Genomic DNA, 17,522 nt, shown 5'->3' with positions numbered 1-17,522 from the left:
AAAATGTTCCTTATTGTTAAATGTCATGATGGGAGAGTATTATTAAAAATGTTACAAGTATGCAAATTCATATATTTACGGGAAATGAGGTTTTACTGGGTTGTTTTGTTGTAAAGACATGCAAGGCATTCTCGGCCATGTAATAGACAAACAGTGGTCGGCAGCGTTAACTTGATTTCCTGTATTAATATGAATAGGTGTTTCTGTAAACCTAGGGATAATAAACAGCTATCTCTGTTACAAAAATGAGCTGGTAATCGCTCATTGAAGAGGGAACTATGATAAAAAGATTGTTTTCCTAAAAGCATGGAGTTGACGAAAGAATAAACAAGCAATGTCACGTTAATGTTAAATAGCCTACCTATCTGAACGCTAGGTGGCAACGTTGTATTACATTTCACTAGTGTAGCCTACTTGAAATACGGTGTGAGATTCACAAGTAAGGAATGTGCAAATATTATGTAATTTATCATGGGAAATTATTGGAAATGTTATTTCTTGTTTATTCTTGCAAACCATCACACGTACACATTTAATACTGAAAGACTATCATTTCGTTTATTTGATGTCGCTTAGCAACGGGGACAGACTTCAGAGCAAAGATTCTAGAACAGAACTTCAGAGAGACACGTTTTGAGTTCGTGGCCAAGTACCTAAAATATCGGTTTCCATGTGAATGTGCTGGATGGTGTTCTTCCTTTATGAAAGTAAGTGTTTTATACAGTTAACGTTACAGACATAATGAGTCATGTTGTAGTGGTCCACATAAATGTGCCCCTTCTGTTATTAGAATGCTAAGCAGAGATTTTAACATCATTCATTTCTTGTGTGGCTAGAAGCTAGCTAGCTAGGTCATAGGGACGAGATGTTGCTGTAACGTTATGAGATTTATGTTGCTTAGCGTAATGCCATGGTCATTTGATATGAGATGCTTGTACTCGTAACTTCGTCACTCGTAACTTTAGGACTCCTATTTTTTTAAAAAAAAGTCATGTGGGAAAAAAACACGAAGAAGAAAAAAAAACCGATGTACTTTTGCGGGATCTCGCAAAAGTTTTTTTCTACTTCTGGAACTTGCTGGGCTTCCTACTTGACCCCAATAGGCCCACAAACCACTACCGCCAGATGGCAATCATATCAGAGGGCCGAACGAGCGAACCGGGAGGAACAAAGGTCCGTTAAATTCTGTCAATAATTGCATAGGCCTTTAATCATAATTGTAGCGCCGAGCTTAGTTGCATTGTGATGTTCCTGTATGTTGTGTGTGTGTGTGTGTGTGTGTCAGAGGCGTATCAAGCTTTTTAAAAGTGTGGGGGTTGTGGGATAGGAAAATTAAACACTCTGGCCAAATTATAAATAACTCCCTACAGGGACGTTGTAAGTATTTTCTAAGAGGGGTGCGGACTATATTGGTGTTCGGGAGTTTCTCCCCCGAAAAAATGGAAATTCTGATTGCTAAAAACACCATTTTAATGCAGTTTGGGAGGGACAGAAGAAGCAGCGCCCGTAATATGTGTGGCTCATGTGACATGTAGGCCTACATGCTACCTGCCATCACTTCACTATTTGACACTACCCTACATGGAGACATATCTCATGTTATAAATCAAGAAATCATTTCAGAAATTATGTTTTGTGCATATGGGTTAGCAGGCTACAATAAATTGCCTAACAGACAGCAGCCTAATTTCGAGGTATCACTAATACCTATTAAATAAATGTAAAGGACACAGAACTCAACACAGCTCAAATTCAAAAACGTTTTAAGTCTACCCAAACATATGCAAAGGGAATATAAATAAATTGTGTTGCATATAGCCAGCTTAATTAATGTCAATTATAGTTAAAGCCCCCCTGTGTAAGAAATTCTCCCATCTAGTGGTTAGGAGTTATATAGCAACCAACCTCTCAAGCGCCTCGTTTAGAACTACGGGAGCCGTCACACATCAAAACTGACACTAGTTCTGGAGTCCTAGCACGTTGAAGCATAAACTTCTCTCTGAAAGCGTAACTCTCGCCAAAATGCACCCTAGGGTGTTTTGTGAATGTACACGAGTCAAACTTTAGTTTAAAAGCATAATTATGTCTGAAGCGCCACTTTCAAGCTTATCCGTGTTGTGGAGTTTTGAATGGGAACTATTTTTTGATACATGATCGCGTCAAAATCGCTATTTTTAAAACACTAAGAAGGCTCGACACAGCATGAAACTTCGTTCGAAGTATCATCAGTGTCTCTACACATGAACTCGAGCATTGAGAACATTGTTCGTGTACACAGTGTTCACTAAAAGAAAGGTTTTGAACAACTCACTTGGGTTTTGTGCTCGCTGCCATCAGTCAAGGAGTGAGTTGTCCAAAACCCTTTTTTTTTTAGTAAACTATGTGTACACTAACAATGTTCTCAATGCTCAAGTTCATGTGTAGAGACACTGATGATACTTCGATTAAAGTTTCACGTTGTGTTGAGCCTTCTTAGTGTTTTAAAATAGCGATTTTGACACATCAAAATAGTAGGCTATACGACTCCCATTCACGAAAGTTTGACTCGGGTACATTGACAAAAACACCCTAGGATGCATTTTGGCGAGAGTTACACTTGAATAAGCAATAACAACATATTGATAACATTTTGTGTACTATTTTATTGCCATTGCTTGTGTGCAATGCCAATGCAACTCTTTCGGACCGAGCTAGCTAGCTATCGTTAGCACAGTAAACGGAAAGTGAATGGGAACGGCTAGGTAGTAGGCTACTGCAGCTAAGGACTTTGGTTAAACTATATTGTTGCAAACTAAACTGAAATAACACGTTCAGCAACTTTGTGGTCTATTAGTCCTAGCATAACTATGTTAGGTTAGGTTGTCAACTGTCTCTGGGTCTAGAAACTAGAGATCAAGTGAGTTGGTGACAGATCATGAACAAAGTTATTTCTCTTTATTTATTTCGTTGGAAAATACAATGTCAATGTCGGACTGTTAGGAAGATTTGACTTGTAGAAAATGGGCTCGTAACTTACATTGCTAAATGTAGGGAAGTTCTGCAGATGAATCCAAGCTAATGTTTTTCTATGCATCCAGACGCCAAAGACTGAGCTGTATTCGCATGTTATGTCCCTTGCTGGCCACCGGTATTTTAACATGGCGCATGTACATGGCTAGTCGCCCCTGTGCTATGTAGATTTAAATGAGGATTTCTAAGCCAATAGGTATGCTTCGAATTGGTGGTGGTCATAATTAAACATGAATGAGGCCACATTTATGAATGGTAAATGTTGATTTAGTTAACAAACAACTGAAAACGTTACACAGGGGGGCTTTAAAGATTATGATTAGCAGTTTCTATGCATTTTTCCATTGATCGTTACAGGAAGCCACGTTGTTGTTTAAACTATTGTTGCTTCTAGCCCACGTTACCTCCAGTTTCACTTGCTGCAGGGACGCACACATTGCATGAGCGATCATAAGCGTTCTATCTCCGATGTAGCCTAGAACTCAAATGTGTCTTGATGCCGCCGTTTGTAAGATCAGATCAAATAAGACGTTCTAAATGGAACGCGATGTAATTGAGCTGTTCCTTTCCAAGCGTCTTGGAGACGTAGGCTGTATGTGTGCTGACTGGGCTATGTCTATATAGTTGATGACACCAAATGAATAAGTATGCTGCAAATGAGCAGACGTGTGAAGCACCGGGCATAACTTATTTTCGCGGCTACGTGGAGCAGTAGTAGGTTAATTGTTGAGGAGGCCCATAGTTTGAGAAAAGCTGCAGATCATAGGCAGAGAAAACATAATGCTCTGAGACGCTTTCACTTTGACTCCCTGCATTGTGACAAAAACTGACAGCGAATTTTGGTTTACTAAATTAGCATAATGCGGTAACAATTATCATTTCAATTCTATCTGAAATCTGCTCACTGCAGACGTTACAATGCAGACCCAAGCAGCAGCATAGCCTTGAAAGACGCACACTTTGAATTTGATCAGAGCGGCTCTGGTTCTTCACCTAAATTGATGTGATTGGCTGGATGACCGTTCAATCAACTCAACAGACCTATTTGTGTCTCTGTGTGTGAGTTATAGATACGGTTCCAACTCTTTACGGGAGCGTTTATTTCCATATTTTACTTTCAATTTAATCTGACAAAAAGTGTGGGGGATAGAATCGTGTTCCAGCAAAATTGTGTACGTTATAACACCCACATCCCCCACGCTTGCTACGCGCCTGTGTGTGCGTGTCTGCACGCAGGTGTCTCCCTCTCCCTCCCGTGTCATAGGCCTATGTAATGTGTCCAAAAACCCACAAAACGCAACAGTGATAGAGCAATCATAGTATCATGATATGATTGCCATCTGGCGGTAGTGGTTGGTGGGCCTATTGGGGTCAAGTAGGAAGCCCAGCAAGTTCCAAAAGTAGAAAAAAAGTTTTGCGAGATCCCGCAAATGTTTTGCGAGATCCCGCAAAAGTACATCGTTTTTTTTTTTCTTCTTCATGTTTTTTTTTTCCATTACTTTTTTTATTTTTATTTTTTTTAACCCATGTTTTTTTCCCCCATGTCACCCGGAGGGCTCCGTAAAGCATTTTAGCCCTAAAAGTAGCACCTGAGTCTGTGACCGCTTAAGCGAGGACTCCTAAGACCGATTCACAAACAATGTTTTGTGGCATTTCACGTCGCGATGTTTTGAAATGCGTCTAGCAATCACGAGGGAACAATTTTGCATTGTAGGCATAACTAAGGGATGCAGTAACACCACCAACAACAACCAAAACTAGCCTACTCATTGTTTACATGTACATTAAATGTAACGTTTCATTGTGAATCAAATTAAAAGATTCTCCTCTTTGCAAACGTTGGCATAGGCATATGGTGACAGATTCATTTAATAATGTTGCTGCGTGAATCACGGTAAGCGTAAATGAAGTGGCCACTTCTTAATAGGAGTCACTGTATGGAAGTAGGCTAAGTAAAATAAAGATGTTTATAATAGGATAAAGTTAGGATATGCCCGCTTGACAACGGCAGAGATAACTGGCCTTTGGCCATAGCAACCATCCATTTAGAACGACTGGCCTTCATAGCAACCAAGGATCTTAGCCAGAGAGGGTTCAAGCGGAGCGAGAGACGCAAACGTTCGACAATTTCCGCGTTCGATTATTGCAAGGGGGAGGGGGGGAAATCCCCCTTTATGCAGACCAGAGTAAGCCCTTGCTGCACTAATGTCAATGGAGACTTGTGGAATTTTACCAATAAATTGGTCATTTTGTCTTTCTGGATTTGTTGAGGGTTTTTTGGAAAATTGTGTCATAATCTGTAAGTGTTTGGGATCATTTCAAGCCTAATAGTGTAATTTTTTAGTGTTCGGATTTGTAATAAAATAACTTAATATTAGACCATGCTGCTGCCAGTTACTGTCCGGTTGTTATCATGCTAGCTAGCCTCTTAACTAAGGTAACATTTTAAACGGAGAAGTGTAATTTCTTTGAAATGACAACTAGCTGAATAACACTACTGACATTAGTTAAAGTGGGTAGTTTATACTCAAGCAAATTTGCAACAGTATATTAAGTTTAAGCGAAGTCCTTCAACTACTAGTCACTTGTTAGCGCATAGCTGTATTGCCATAGCTACTACCATCCACTTGTATAGCATTTTAAGCTAGCGTTAGCTAGCTAGCTAGCTCGGTTCACATGACTAATTAAATTATTCATATCATGTCCTTAAGAATGATTCATTGGTATCATACATGATTATGGACAATAATACTGTGAACACAATTATGTTTATCTGTTGTTATTGCTTATTAAGAGAGAAAGTTTATTTAGTGACGTAGGGTGACACTCCCACTTATGCAGACCGGAACTGTCCCGTTTTGCTCCCATAGTAACGAATTACGTTGCTCTATCTTGCTAGTAATCAAGGATCTTTGTCTTAGCTGTGATTCATGTAGCTACAGTATGCATGCAATGTGATGCAAAGTATAGAAAGGTGATGAAATATACAGAGACAGGTCAAGAAATATAGTACAATGTAGACAATAGTATACAGTTGATTTACAGAAGGTGGTTTAGAGTAATATGAATTAAATATAAATATGTGCAGTGTATTAGCAGTTATCTCATACAATAAGTAGAATAATGTATGTAGTAGTAACATTATATTAGTAGAAATAATAATATAGATATATGCAGTGTATTAACAGAATATAATAAAACAGAATAAATATGGATATTCAATATGACAAATATATAACCGATATGTACACAGCTATGTGCAGTGTGGAAACAGTGTCATTGTAGTGCAGAAACAACATTTATAAGAGTAGTAAGAATAAGTCTATGTGCAGGATCAATAGTATAAAGATAAGTAGAATAACTATGTATAAATGTAATTACAGTAGGCCTATGTACATTTGTAAATAAATAGAAAACTATGGGTGAGAGGGATAAATTAATTTTATTTAATCGTAAAAGTAAATTGCATTCAATTAAATTGCAATTAAAAATATTAAAAAGTAGGCTTTAATGTCACGCAAAAAGTACAACCAAAGCTGAGCTTGATCAACTAGAACGTCTAAAGAACCAGAACTTGAGTGTAGTTTTTTGCTGGGTCCCAGGCCATGTTGGTCTGAGGGGAAATGAGAAAGCGGACAATGCTGCTAAGCAAGCCCTCAATGAAGAAGTCACAGAATGTCAAATCCCTGCCCCAGACCTTAAACCTATACTGAACTCTTACATCTCAGATAAGTGGCAATCTGAATGGGATTAATGTACCAACAACAAGCAAGGAATGTGAATTTTGGCACATTTTCATGATCCACTGGGTCGTTATGGGCCACACAAAATACGGTGTTGCTAAAATTACTCCTATTGTGGCTATTAGAGACATGCGTTCATGAGTATCCAGCTACATTCAATGAGTTAAGTAAAATACATTCACACACAAAAAAAACCCCATCACTAATGTTGTGGACATTCCTTTATTCTGAGATACATCAATAGGCTCTCAAAACAATCCCAAACCGACATAAGGTCTTGTTGGATTCTCTGGTTGTTGCGTTGTGTTTTAGTTCTAATGTCTGTATTGAAGATGGTCAATAAAGCTTGACGGCGGGATCAGGATCAGGATCGGCGATTAGATGATTTATTGTAGATGGTACAACAATGAATAACAGAACACAGGCTAAGTCGCAAACAGTAAAACTGTGCAGAGTCTAACAGTTGTGGTTGTTATTAGAAGCGGCTGCTGAGCCTTCCGACAGAAGATGCTCCTTGGGTTGCTTCCTCGATCCGTCTCCGTGTCAAAACCTAAGACAAAGCCTGTTATACTAAAACATACAAAAGTCAATCATGCCAACGTGGCAGGTGCCAACCAGTGTACAAAACCCGGCCCTGGTCAGATGGAGATACTAGCCTGAATAGGCAGACATGCTGTCTCCCTCGGCCCATGTTATCACTGATGTTCCTAAACATCGGCCTGTATGACCTTCCTGCTGGTACACAGGCCTAAGGCACAGTTATGTACAATAATATGGACCTCTCCCTGTTGTATACTACACACAGAAGTAACATATGAACACATCAGAATACAGTAAGAATACCCCAGAATTCTACAGTCCCCACTCTTGATCAATCAAAAACACAGATTTTTATAGATCATACAAAACAAATAAACAGGAGTCTGATGTGGTCTAAAGAACAGATAACAAACCAAGCATTACCTCTCAGGCACTTTAAGGAAAAGAAAAGAAGTGCAGGCACCTTGAAAGAAAACTTAAAAACTGATTATGTTGCTGATGATTATCTCACATTCTAAGAGTTAAAAGAAAAGGAAAACAAAGTCTTTTGGAAGTTCAGGAAACCGGCCAGCAACAGTTCAGTTCAAAGGCAAAGTCTCTGTCCCAGATGTTGTCTGTGGCTCCCGGCAACCTCATAGGTACATGTGGAGTGAAAAGAAAGAGCAGTATCAGTTGAAGGATAGTCATGAAAACAACAGTATATATATAATAATCTATTATAGGGGTGTAGCATCCTCCCAATCCTGGTCCCCCAGTGAGTCCCCGGTTAACCCGTTGCTGCGTGTTCAGCTCCCTTACGGGTGTCCCCAGGAACCCACCTCTAGAACCAGGACTACAGGATTACTCCCCCCTCTTGATCTAGCTTAACTGTAATCATTCTCAAAAATCGGCAATTGTAATTGTGTCCTCAGATTAAACATTTCATATATCAGTAATCACACATATTTAATCATCAAAATCAATTATAAGACTTATCTAAGTCTATCATTTTTTCATAACATGAGTTTGTGTCAAGAAGAGTCCACTACCACAGCACTCTGAGCATGTTCGGATTCTCAAAGGAAAGATTCTACTCTCGGATCCCTAACCTTTCATTTCTCCTGACGTCATAAATTCCCTGTCAAAATGAAAGTCTCCCGTGAATCTTCCCCCCTCTAGTTCACACCTCACCCCTAAAAGAAGATTGCCGGAAACTCAGATAGAATTCGTACCCTACCCAAGCCGTCATGTTTCAGGCGGTTCTATTAGTTTGCCATGGCTCGCATGTATCCACTTTTCTCTCACCCTGGACTTTCACTGCCGACTATGTTATGGCAATCCGCATCGGGGAATGATGTCTTTCACGAGGACTTTGGCAGTGTGTAGTGCAATTCCAGATCGTGCAGGGAATGCCTCAATCCACCTGGAGAAATTGCACAGGACAACCAGAACATCTCGGTAGCCTTTGCACTTGGGAAGAGTGATGTAATCTATCTGGAGAACTCTGAATAGTCCTGGTGGAGCTGGTGTCTTCAGCATTGGCAACTTAACCTTCTTGTCGTGATTGTTTTGCCGACAGGTGACACACCCCTTGACGATGTCTGTAGCCGTTGCTGTGAACTTCGGTGACCACCAGACCGGTATGAATCTGTTCCTTATCTTCTCCACTCCCACGTGTCCAAGTGAATGAATTTGCGCCGTCAAATATGGTAGAAGACTTTCTGGAGCCACTGTTTGTGTTCCAAACCTCCACAAGTTGTCATCATGGAGCTTTGCCGCATTTTCAATCCAAATCCACTTTTCTTCTTGGCTTGAGCTGTTCTGCATGTCTATGATGTTGGCCAAACTTTCCCGTTTTCCCTCTTCAGATGTTTCCTTGACCTTCTTTGTCACTCTTATCATGCATTTCTCATTGTCATTTTCAAAAATGTTCCTGTTACCGTTATATCCGTCCGTTTTTCCATTTCCGTGTCCATTCTCGTTAGTCGTTTCGTTATCTCCTCCCTCTTTTTCTTGCGGCTGTTCTTGACACCGCATCCGCCATTGCATTGCCTCTTGCTTCAATGGTGTCTTGCCTTGTATGTGCCTTTACTTTGATCACTGCCAGTTCCTTTGGCAGCTGCATTGCATCCAACAATTCTGCCACAATCTGTCCGTTCTTGATGGGACATTGTTTCACACATGGAGGTGGTTTTCCAGTCAGTCTGACAGGTTCCATTTCCAACAGTCCACAGTCATTCCTTCCCTTAGCCCATGCAGGATGTTCCAGGAGATCCTCTCTTTTTAGCCTTCTCAGGTTCCACAAGACTTCTCCATCTCCTTCTCCAATGGCTATGGTGACCGGGGCTGTCTGCTTCAGACTGAATTTTTCTCCAGTTGGTCCACCAGCTGTCTTGATGACGCCTGACAGAGGTATTTTGTGTTTCTCCAATAGGTCGGATGAAAAGACTGTAAGTTCAGCATCAGTATCAATCAAGAATTCAATTTTGATGTGTTCTTCAAGCAAGGCAGTAGCATAGAGGGTGTTGTCAGTTCTCGCTGGTTGGTAAAGCCGTCGGTGGTGGCTACTGTGCGCACAGGGCATATGAGTGCCTCGTCAGCTGACTCATCCCAGGCATCCCAGTCCTCCATCGCTGGCCTGGTTTTCTTTGTCTTTGGCCTTGTTACCGGAGCAGTCGCTCCCTGGGCAGCATTGGATGTAGATGCCCCATCATTCACTGGTGCAGGTGGGGGTGAGGGAGGTGGGGGTGGGTGAGGTAAAGAGTTGACAGGTGGGGGTGGGGTAGGGAAAGAGTTGACAGGTGGGTGAGGTGGGTAAGGGATTGTAGCCAGTGGCATTGGTAACAACAATGGAGGAGGAGGAGGTACTGAAGCTATGGCTAGTGGCTGTGGATAGACATACTGGAGTGGAGCAGTTTGATGATGGTTGGTTGCAGACGTTCTTCCTTGTCTTTGTGGATTGTAGAAAGCAGTGGCTGCTGATGGGGCCAGAATGATTTGTTTTGTGTCACCTGCTGGCTGTTGGTCAGGTGGGGTGCTGTAGTTGACCAAGTCAACAAAAAAACATAGGTGGAAACCCTATCCCACTTTTCAAATACTGCACAACCAAAACACCCCACTCTGGTGATTTCGTCTCCTTTCCGTATCACTGTAGCACTAAGTTTAGTCCTAGGCCATTAAACTAAAGAAAGGCCGTTGAGAAACAACCACACAGTTCACTCAGCAAAATAATAACTGTAGCAACTCCTCCCATTTTCTCATTGGCACACGCACAGCATTTATAAAACTCACACAGCTTAACATGTAATGGCAGTACAGAAAAAGAAAAGGTTTAATCCCCCAAGCTTGTCCGTAGTTAATCGATTACTTCTTTTAATTCGTTCACGAATCTATTCAATTACCCAAAATATGTGTACACTTTGACCTTTTACTTTTTTTCAGAAAACTTCTTATATCAAATGACATCTAGAGCTCATCAATCATTGATATAGGTATGTTACTTGTCAAAACACTTAATGACACAAACTTCAATACTCTCATTAATGTGCAGATTTTAATTTCTAATTTATCTAATTGTGATCAGGTCAGGATCACGACTAATTGCAATCACCTGGGCGTGCGGGCTGGGGGTCATGGGTACGTAACTTCCTTCCCGACAAACACAAAAGAAGCTCTCCCAAATTGTTTGGGACGCAAGTTGCTTGTCGCTGGTCGGTACAAACCGCGCACTTCATGCTGGGTTTTGGTTGCGAACAACTCCCTCGCTGTGGTCTGGACTGTCATCTCCTCCCTACTCCTGTTTCCCTGTGACTACTCCCTCCTCTGCTCCTGTTGCCCTGGGCTAGCTCGCATTGTGGAAAAGGCCGAGATCACAGCTGGCTGTCTATTACAGTTTGACCACTGTTTTCCCCCATTAGAGTTTCTTTTGGTATTAGTCAGTGTTAACCTAACAGCACGTCAAAGTTGGTTGTACAGTATGCTTGTTTGTGTTGGTTTATTTTCTTTGTGTGGTATGCTTGTCTGAGTGTGATACACTGGTGCATTTACACTGTTTGCCAGGGTCTGTTACACGACCAGGTGTAGTGCTGTTGCCATCCCTGAGCTCATATTAGCAGCTAGTTAGCGATTTCAGACTGTTACTCCGAGGCTATTGAGACTTATTCTTCCCCCCGGCAGTATTAGTTTTTAATGGGTTCTTGTAACCCCTGACTTAGCTTATCCACACGGGAGACTGTTACTCCTGGGGCATAGGGGTCTATCTATGCCCCAGGTGGTATTAGTTCATATTGAGTTCTTTGTGACTCCCAACCTAGTTTCTCCACACAGTAGACTGTTACTCTTGGGCCATAGGGGTCTAGGTCCCAGGTAGTATTAGTTCATTATAGCTTCTGCTATTCATTGTAGCTGTATCGGTAGCACTCCACTGGCGCTGAATAGCGTGGTTGTCTTGTTTTTGTTTTGTCTTGTATTGTTTCCTTTATTGAATGCCCCTCCTTCCCCCTGTTTGCTAGTATGGCCTGCTAGGTCTATTAGGTCACACAGTTAAGGTACTCTAGGACTGCCGCCTTCCCCTAGTTTGCGGTGAGGGCACATTCTAGTGGTTGAGCGTGTACTGAACACCTATTTATACTCGTGTGGGTTGTATTTAGAAAGCTTGAGTGTTACACTTGTGTTTGTGTGTGTGTATGGCCATAGATCACTTTTGGGGCTGGGCAGCCGTCCGAGGGTTACTGTACCTGTGTTAATTCAGGCCGTGTAGCAGCCACCAATCCACTGGGCATTTCATTTATGATTATGTGTATTATATTTTGTTTTCTTTGATTATTTCGTATTGTGTATTCTGATTTTGTTTTTTTTTTATCGGATTTACCTACTGTACACCCCTGCCATCCATTTTAAACGAAGAAAAGAAATAATAAATATAACATTGTTTATACTACTGCCTCTGTCCTCATCCATTTAGTTGGATAAACCTGAGGGCCCTGTCACATAATAAATTAACTTTACTTTGGTTCTTTTTCCCGCATAAAGGAGTAAAGATTTTTTGCTTTCACCTGGTCAGAATGTCTTCACTGCATGCAGAGTGCGCAGTGCAGCAGTGTTTTCCCTCTTGGCAGGCTTCCAGCTGGGATTCAGTCACGTCAATCAGGGTGCCAAGATGGACTCTTCTTACAGATGTCCAAAATCCAAAATCTGCCCCCGAAGTGTCTTTGAACCCGTTGGATGTTCTCGTCTTTCCTCCCCTCTTGCGGTCGGGTCACGATAACCAAATGTTGTCGTCTTAATAAATATAACATTGTTTATACTACTGCCTCTGTCCTCATCCATTTAGTTGGATAAACCTGAGGGCCCTGTCACATTTGGCGCTGCGAGCAGGGTCCATGAAGAGGCTGTTAAATTATTTTTTTTTCTGTTTGTTTTGATCTTTGGTGTTGTGTGAGTGAACATCTTTTACCATAGTTGCTAGTTAGCTGTTTGGGGAAAACAGTGGTTGAAGAGTGTGTTCGTCCCATTCCTGGAAGCAAGAAGGCCGGGCCGAAGGAACTTCTAATTCCCGTCGTCAACACCATTGCTGGAGCGTTGGCGCCTGCATAGTGCTTCGTAATTGTGACTGCTGTCCTTTCTGTGTGTGTGTATATATATATATATATATATATATATATTTTTTTTTTTATACTTTTTTTTTTTTTTCCCTCGTTTGTTTGTTTGTTCCCTCTCGTCCTTATTGCAGACTAAGTGTAAGGATGGACAATGAGGAGATGGCAGCTCAACTTAGAACCCTGACTGAGCTTGTGCAGCAATTGCAGGCAGACAACACAAAACTTAGGGAAGAGGTCGCCCAAAGGTCAGTTCCGCCAACACCCGATAGTTTGCCAGGTCAGTCCCCTAGGCCTGGTCCTGTAAATGAGGCCGTTAGACCAGCCCCAACTGGAGTAGTAGAACGCTATGTGTATATCCCTCGTGAGCGTAAGTGCCCACGGTTCTCTGGGAGACTGTCTCATGATTCTTTAACGGTGGAGGATTGGGTGGAGGAGGCCCGCCGCCACTTATCTTCACGGCATATGCCACTTTCCGAACAGGTTTTGACTATTTTTGATTTGTTAGATGGTGAGGCCAGGACCGAGGTTAAGTTTCGCCCTGCTTCCGATAGAGATGACCCCGATAAGATCTTTGGTATACTTACCAGTATTTATGGTTGCTCCCACTCCTATATTAGTCTACAGAAGCAGTTTTTCCAGCGACGGCAACTTGCAGGGGAGTCTTTGAGGGAATACTCCCATGCTCTTATGCACATGATGGAAGCTGTAAAGAGGAGGGATCCGGTCTGTTTTGCGAATCCTGATGTGGTATTGCGTGATCAGTTCATAGAGCATGTAGGGGACAGTATGTTGAAACGGGAGCTGCGACGTCAAGTACGGCTCCACCCAACTATCACTTTCTATGATGTCCGTAGTGAAGCTATTCGTTGGGTAGAGGAGGGTGAGCACTCTAGTGACCCTAGGCCCCGTGCACATTCCTGTAGTACCAATGTAGTCCAAGAGCATGATGTTGACTCCAACGCAGTGTCCGTTAAGCCTACCAATGAGTTGACTGAGCTAAAAGAGAGTCTCCGTAAGCAACAGTCCCAATTAGACACCATTTTGCGCCGTCTCGATTCCCCTTTGCTACCTGACCAGTCCATCCGTAGGCCACTTGTGCGTAGCTCTCGTTATCGTTTCCAAGCTGATGGCAAGCCCATATGTTTGCGATGTAACCAACCTGGCCATATTGCACGTTTTTGTCAACCTCCAAATGCTGCTCCTAGAGCAGAGATAGAGTCCCACTCTCTCCCTCGGCAGCAGCCGGAAAACTAGTACCCCCTGACGTTATGGCCCAAACGTTGGGTGGGGAGTCATTGGGCTTGACATTAATAGGCACACGACAACTCATTGGCAAATGTCCAGTAGTAGAGGTTAAGATTGGGGGTGTGGCGGTGGCTTGCTTGCTGGACACTGGCTCTATGGTGACTACAGTCACCCAGAAATTTTTCGAGCAGCAGTTACAACCCCTTTTTCACACTGGTTTACAATCTTGTAACTGGCTTAAGTTAAAAGCAGCAAACGGCTTGGAGATACCATACTTAGGATATCTAGAACTAGATGTACATCTTTTTGGCCGAACCCTGCCTAAAATGGGTATCCTCGTCATTAAAGACCCAGCTGACCCAGACGCCCAGGCCCGCAAAGATTCTGTTCCCGGCCTCCTTGGAATGAACATTATCAGCAAGTGCTATCAAGAATTGTTTGTCGACCATGGCAGCGCCTTATTTCGATCCCCTGATGTCCGGCAGGCTGGCAGGGTGTGGCAGCAAGCCCTGTCTGAATGTCAACATCTTGAACGTGCCTTGGAGAGTGGCAAAGTGGGTTCTGTACGGGTGCAGCCAGGGCCAGCGATCCAAGTGCCAGCAGGGTCCATGAAGCTGGTTCCAGCCACTTGCCACCCAGGATTGGGGTCCACACTTCCGTCTGCTCTTCTAGAGCCTGTATCGTTCACTGATGGCCATCTGCCAGGTAACCTGCTCATTCCAACAGCTTACCTTTCCGTCACTTGTGGCCGGGTTCAAGTGCCAGTTGTTAATATAGGATGTCAAGATCAGTGGCTTTGGCCAAAGACCGTGCTCGGGAAACTTTATGTTGCCACCTCACCGGTTTCTGCTTCTGCCATCAACTTTGAAATCCAGGGAGACAGTCACGAGCAGATAGCCTTTATCCAGTCCATTCACACAGGAGAACACACCGATACAAGCTTTTCCCAGCTTACCTGGCCCACATTGTCAGATCAAGAACAGCAGGAAGCTCGCGGGCTGTTGGAGAAGTACAGCAATACATTCAGTCAGAGTGATGGGGACTTAGGATGTACCAACTTAGTCCAACACACCATTCCCTTGCTGGATGATGCCCCTGTGCGGCAACGGTATCGCCGCCTTCCACCTTCTCAATATGACTTGGTGAAAAAGCACGTCCAAGAGTTGCTAGACCATAACATCGTCAGGCCCAGTTGCAGTCCTTATGCATCACCTATTGTGGTGGTCCAGAAGAAAGATGGTTCAATTCGCCTGTGTGTCGACTACCGCCAGCTCAACGCCAAGACACGTAAGGACGCATTCCCACTTCCCAGGATAGAAGAGTCCCTGGATGCATTGAGTGGAGCCAAGTGGTTCAGTACCTTGGACTTAGCCAGTGGCTATAACCAAGTCCCAGTCAGCGAGCAAGATCGTGAGAAGACCGCGTTTTGCACGCCCTTTGGGCTTTTTGAATTCAACAGGATGCCCTTTGGGCTGTGTAACGCTCCAGGTACTTTCCAACGCTTAATGGAGCGCATTTTTGGAGATCAGAGCTTCCATGCCCTCTTATTGTACCTGGATGACATCGTGATCTTCTCCACCACGTTCCAACAACACCTTGAGCGCCTAGAGATGGTATTGACCCGACTTCAGCAACAAGACCTGAAACTGAAGCTAAAGAAATGCCGTTTTTTTCAGACTGAGGTCAGCTACTTGGGGCATGTGATATCTGCATCAGGAGTGGCCACCGATCCTGAGAAGATCCGAGTGGTTGCAGAATGGAAGAGGCCCTCCACAGTCAAAGAGCTTCGCTCCTTCCTTGGGTTCGCCTCATATTATAGGCGATTTGTGGAGGGGTTTGCAAGCCTTGCAGCCCCTTTGCATAAGCTGGTAGGTGCCCTACAGGGTACCCGCAAGAGACCTGGGCCTCGGATCCAGGGTTCCTTCGCACAGCACTGGACTGGAGCCTGTGAAACAGCCTTCTCAGCCTTGAAAGAACGACTGATTCATGCCCCCGTCCTAGGATATGCGGATTTCACACTCCCATTTATCGTAGAGACTGATGCAAGTAATTCTGGGTTGGGCGCGGTATTATCGCAAGAGCAGGCTGGGCAGCGACGGCCAATTGCATATGCCAGCCGAGGTCTCCGCCCCAGTGAAAGGAATATGACCAACTACAGTTCAATGAAGCTGGAGCTTGTAGGCCTGAAGTGGGCGGTTACCGAAAAATTCCGTGAGTACCTTCTTGGTCACAAGTTTACAGTTTACACGGACAACAACCCGCTAAGTTACCTGCAATCAGCCAAGTTGGCGGCCGTGGAACAACGCTGGGTGTCCCAGTTGGCTCTCTTTGACTACGAGATCAAGTACCGACCCGGCACCGCCAACCGCAATGCAGATGCACTGTCCCGACTGCCCTCTACCCCGGCCTCTCCATCAGCTACCCCAGAGGTGTCTGTTCTTCCTCAATGTTCCATGCCAGGTGAGACCCCCGGGCTGGGCCCCCGGGTGGTTGATTCACTGGAAGTGGGGGCTATTGTACCCAGGGCTCCTGCCCTCCCTACGGGTGTGATGCGAACTCAGACCCCCGGGCTGGGCCCCCGGGTGGCTGATCCACTCAAGGTGGGTGCTATCGTTTCAGGGGATCCTCCCCTCCCTACATGGGTGATGCGCGCTGAGACCCCTGGGCTGGGCCCCCAGGGGGTCGAATCCCTTTCAAGTGGGCTTGTCATGCCAGGTGTTCCAGTTCCCCTGCAATGTGCACTGAGTAGCGTGGCCCCTGGGCTGGGCCCCCAGGTGGCCAACATCTGTGAAGTTGAAGCTGCACCATCACGGAGTAAGAAGGACTTAAGAGTACTCCAAGCGGCCGATCCTTGCATTGTGGCATTTATGCGCTTTTGGAGGAGGAACCATCCACCGACTGCTATCGAATTGAAGACCGCACCTGCTGGAGTTCGAGAGCTTGCCAGACAGTGGCCCCGAATCAGAGAGAGAGAAGGTGTGCTGTACAGGGAAGTGCAGATTCCCCCATCCAGAGCCCAGGTTTTCCAGCTGCTGTTACCCGCAGCTCTGCGGGGAGAAGTTCTAACTGGCCTGCACAATAACCACGGCCATCAAGGAGTGGACCGGACTACAGCCTTAATCCGTCAACGGTGTTATTGGCCCAAGATGTGTCAGGATATCAAGCGGTGGTGTGATGAATGTCAACGTTGTACAGTAGCAAAAGCTACCCAACCCAGAGTTAGAACATTTATGGGCAGTCTTCTGGCTACCAGACCCCTGGAGATTATAGCAATTGACTTCACCATCCTTGATCGGGCCAGCAGCGGGCAGGAGAACGTTCTGGTGGTGACAGACGTATTTTCCAAGTTCACACAGGCGTATCCCACCCCAGATCAAAAAGCCAAGACTGTTGTGAAGGTGCTGGT

General features: G+C 44.1%; 2 protein-coding genes across 7 annotated transcripts in view; both read left to right on the top strand.

Moving 5' to 3' along the window:
• The window catches only part of zgc:158260 (uncharacterized protein LOC571389 homolog), a 151,380-nt gene that overhangs the window by 61,477 nt on the left and 72,381 nt on the right, over positions 1–17,522 (top strand). The gene's annotated exons all lie outside the window — the stretch shown is intronic.
• LOC121714900 lies at positions 673–15,632 on the top strand. 4 transcript variants are annotated; one of them, XM_042100094.1, is made up of 2 exons: positions 673–707; positions 13,003–15,632. In XM_042100094.1, the coding sequence occupies exon 2, from the start codon at positions 13,016–13,018 to the stop codon at positions 14,123–14,125; it is 1,110 nt and encodes a 369-aa protein (XP_041956028.1). In that variant the 5' UTR covers positions 673–707; positions 13,003–13,015; the 3' UTR covers positions 14,126–15,632. The 4 variants fall into 4 exon arrangements, with proteins under 4 accessions (XP_041956028.1, XP_041956030.1, XP_041956029.1 ...); XM_042100096.1 differs by lacking the exon at positions 673–707 and adding an exon at positions 1,043–1,173; XM_042100095.1 differs by lacking the exon at positions 673–707 and adding an exon at positions 12,658–12,872.

Source organism: Alosa sapidissima, chromosome 8, assembly GCF_018492685.1.
Source record: "Alosa sapidissima isolate fAloSap1 chromosome 8, fAloSap1.pri, whole genome shotgun sequence".
NCBI classification, from domain to species: Eukaryota; Metazoa; Chordata; class Actinopteri; order Clupeiformes; family Clupeidae; genus Alosa; species Alosa sapidissima.
This window is presented reverse-complemented; position numbering and strand designations above follow the sequence as displayed.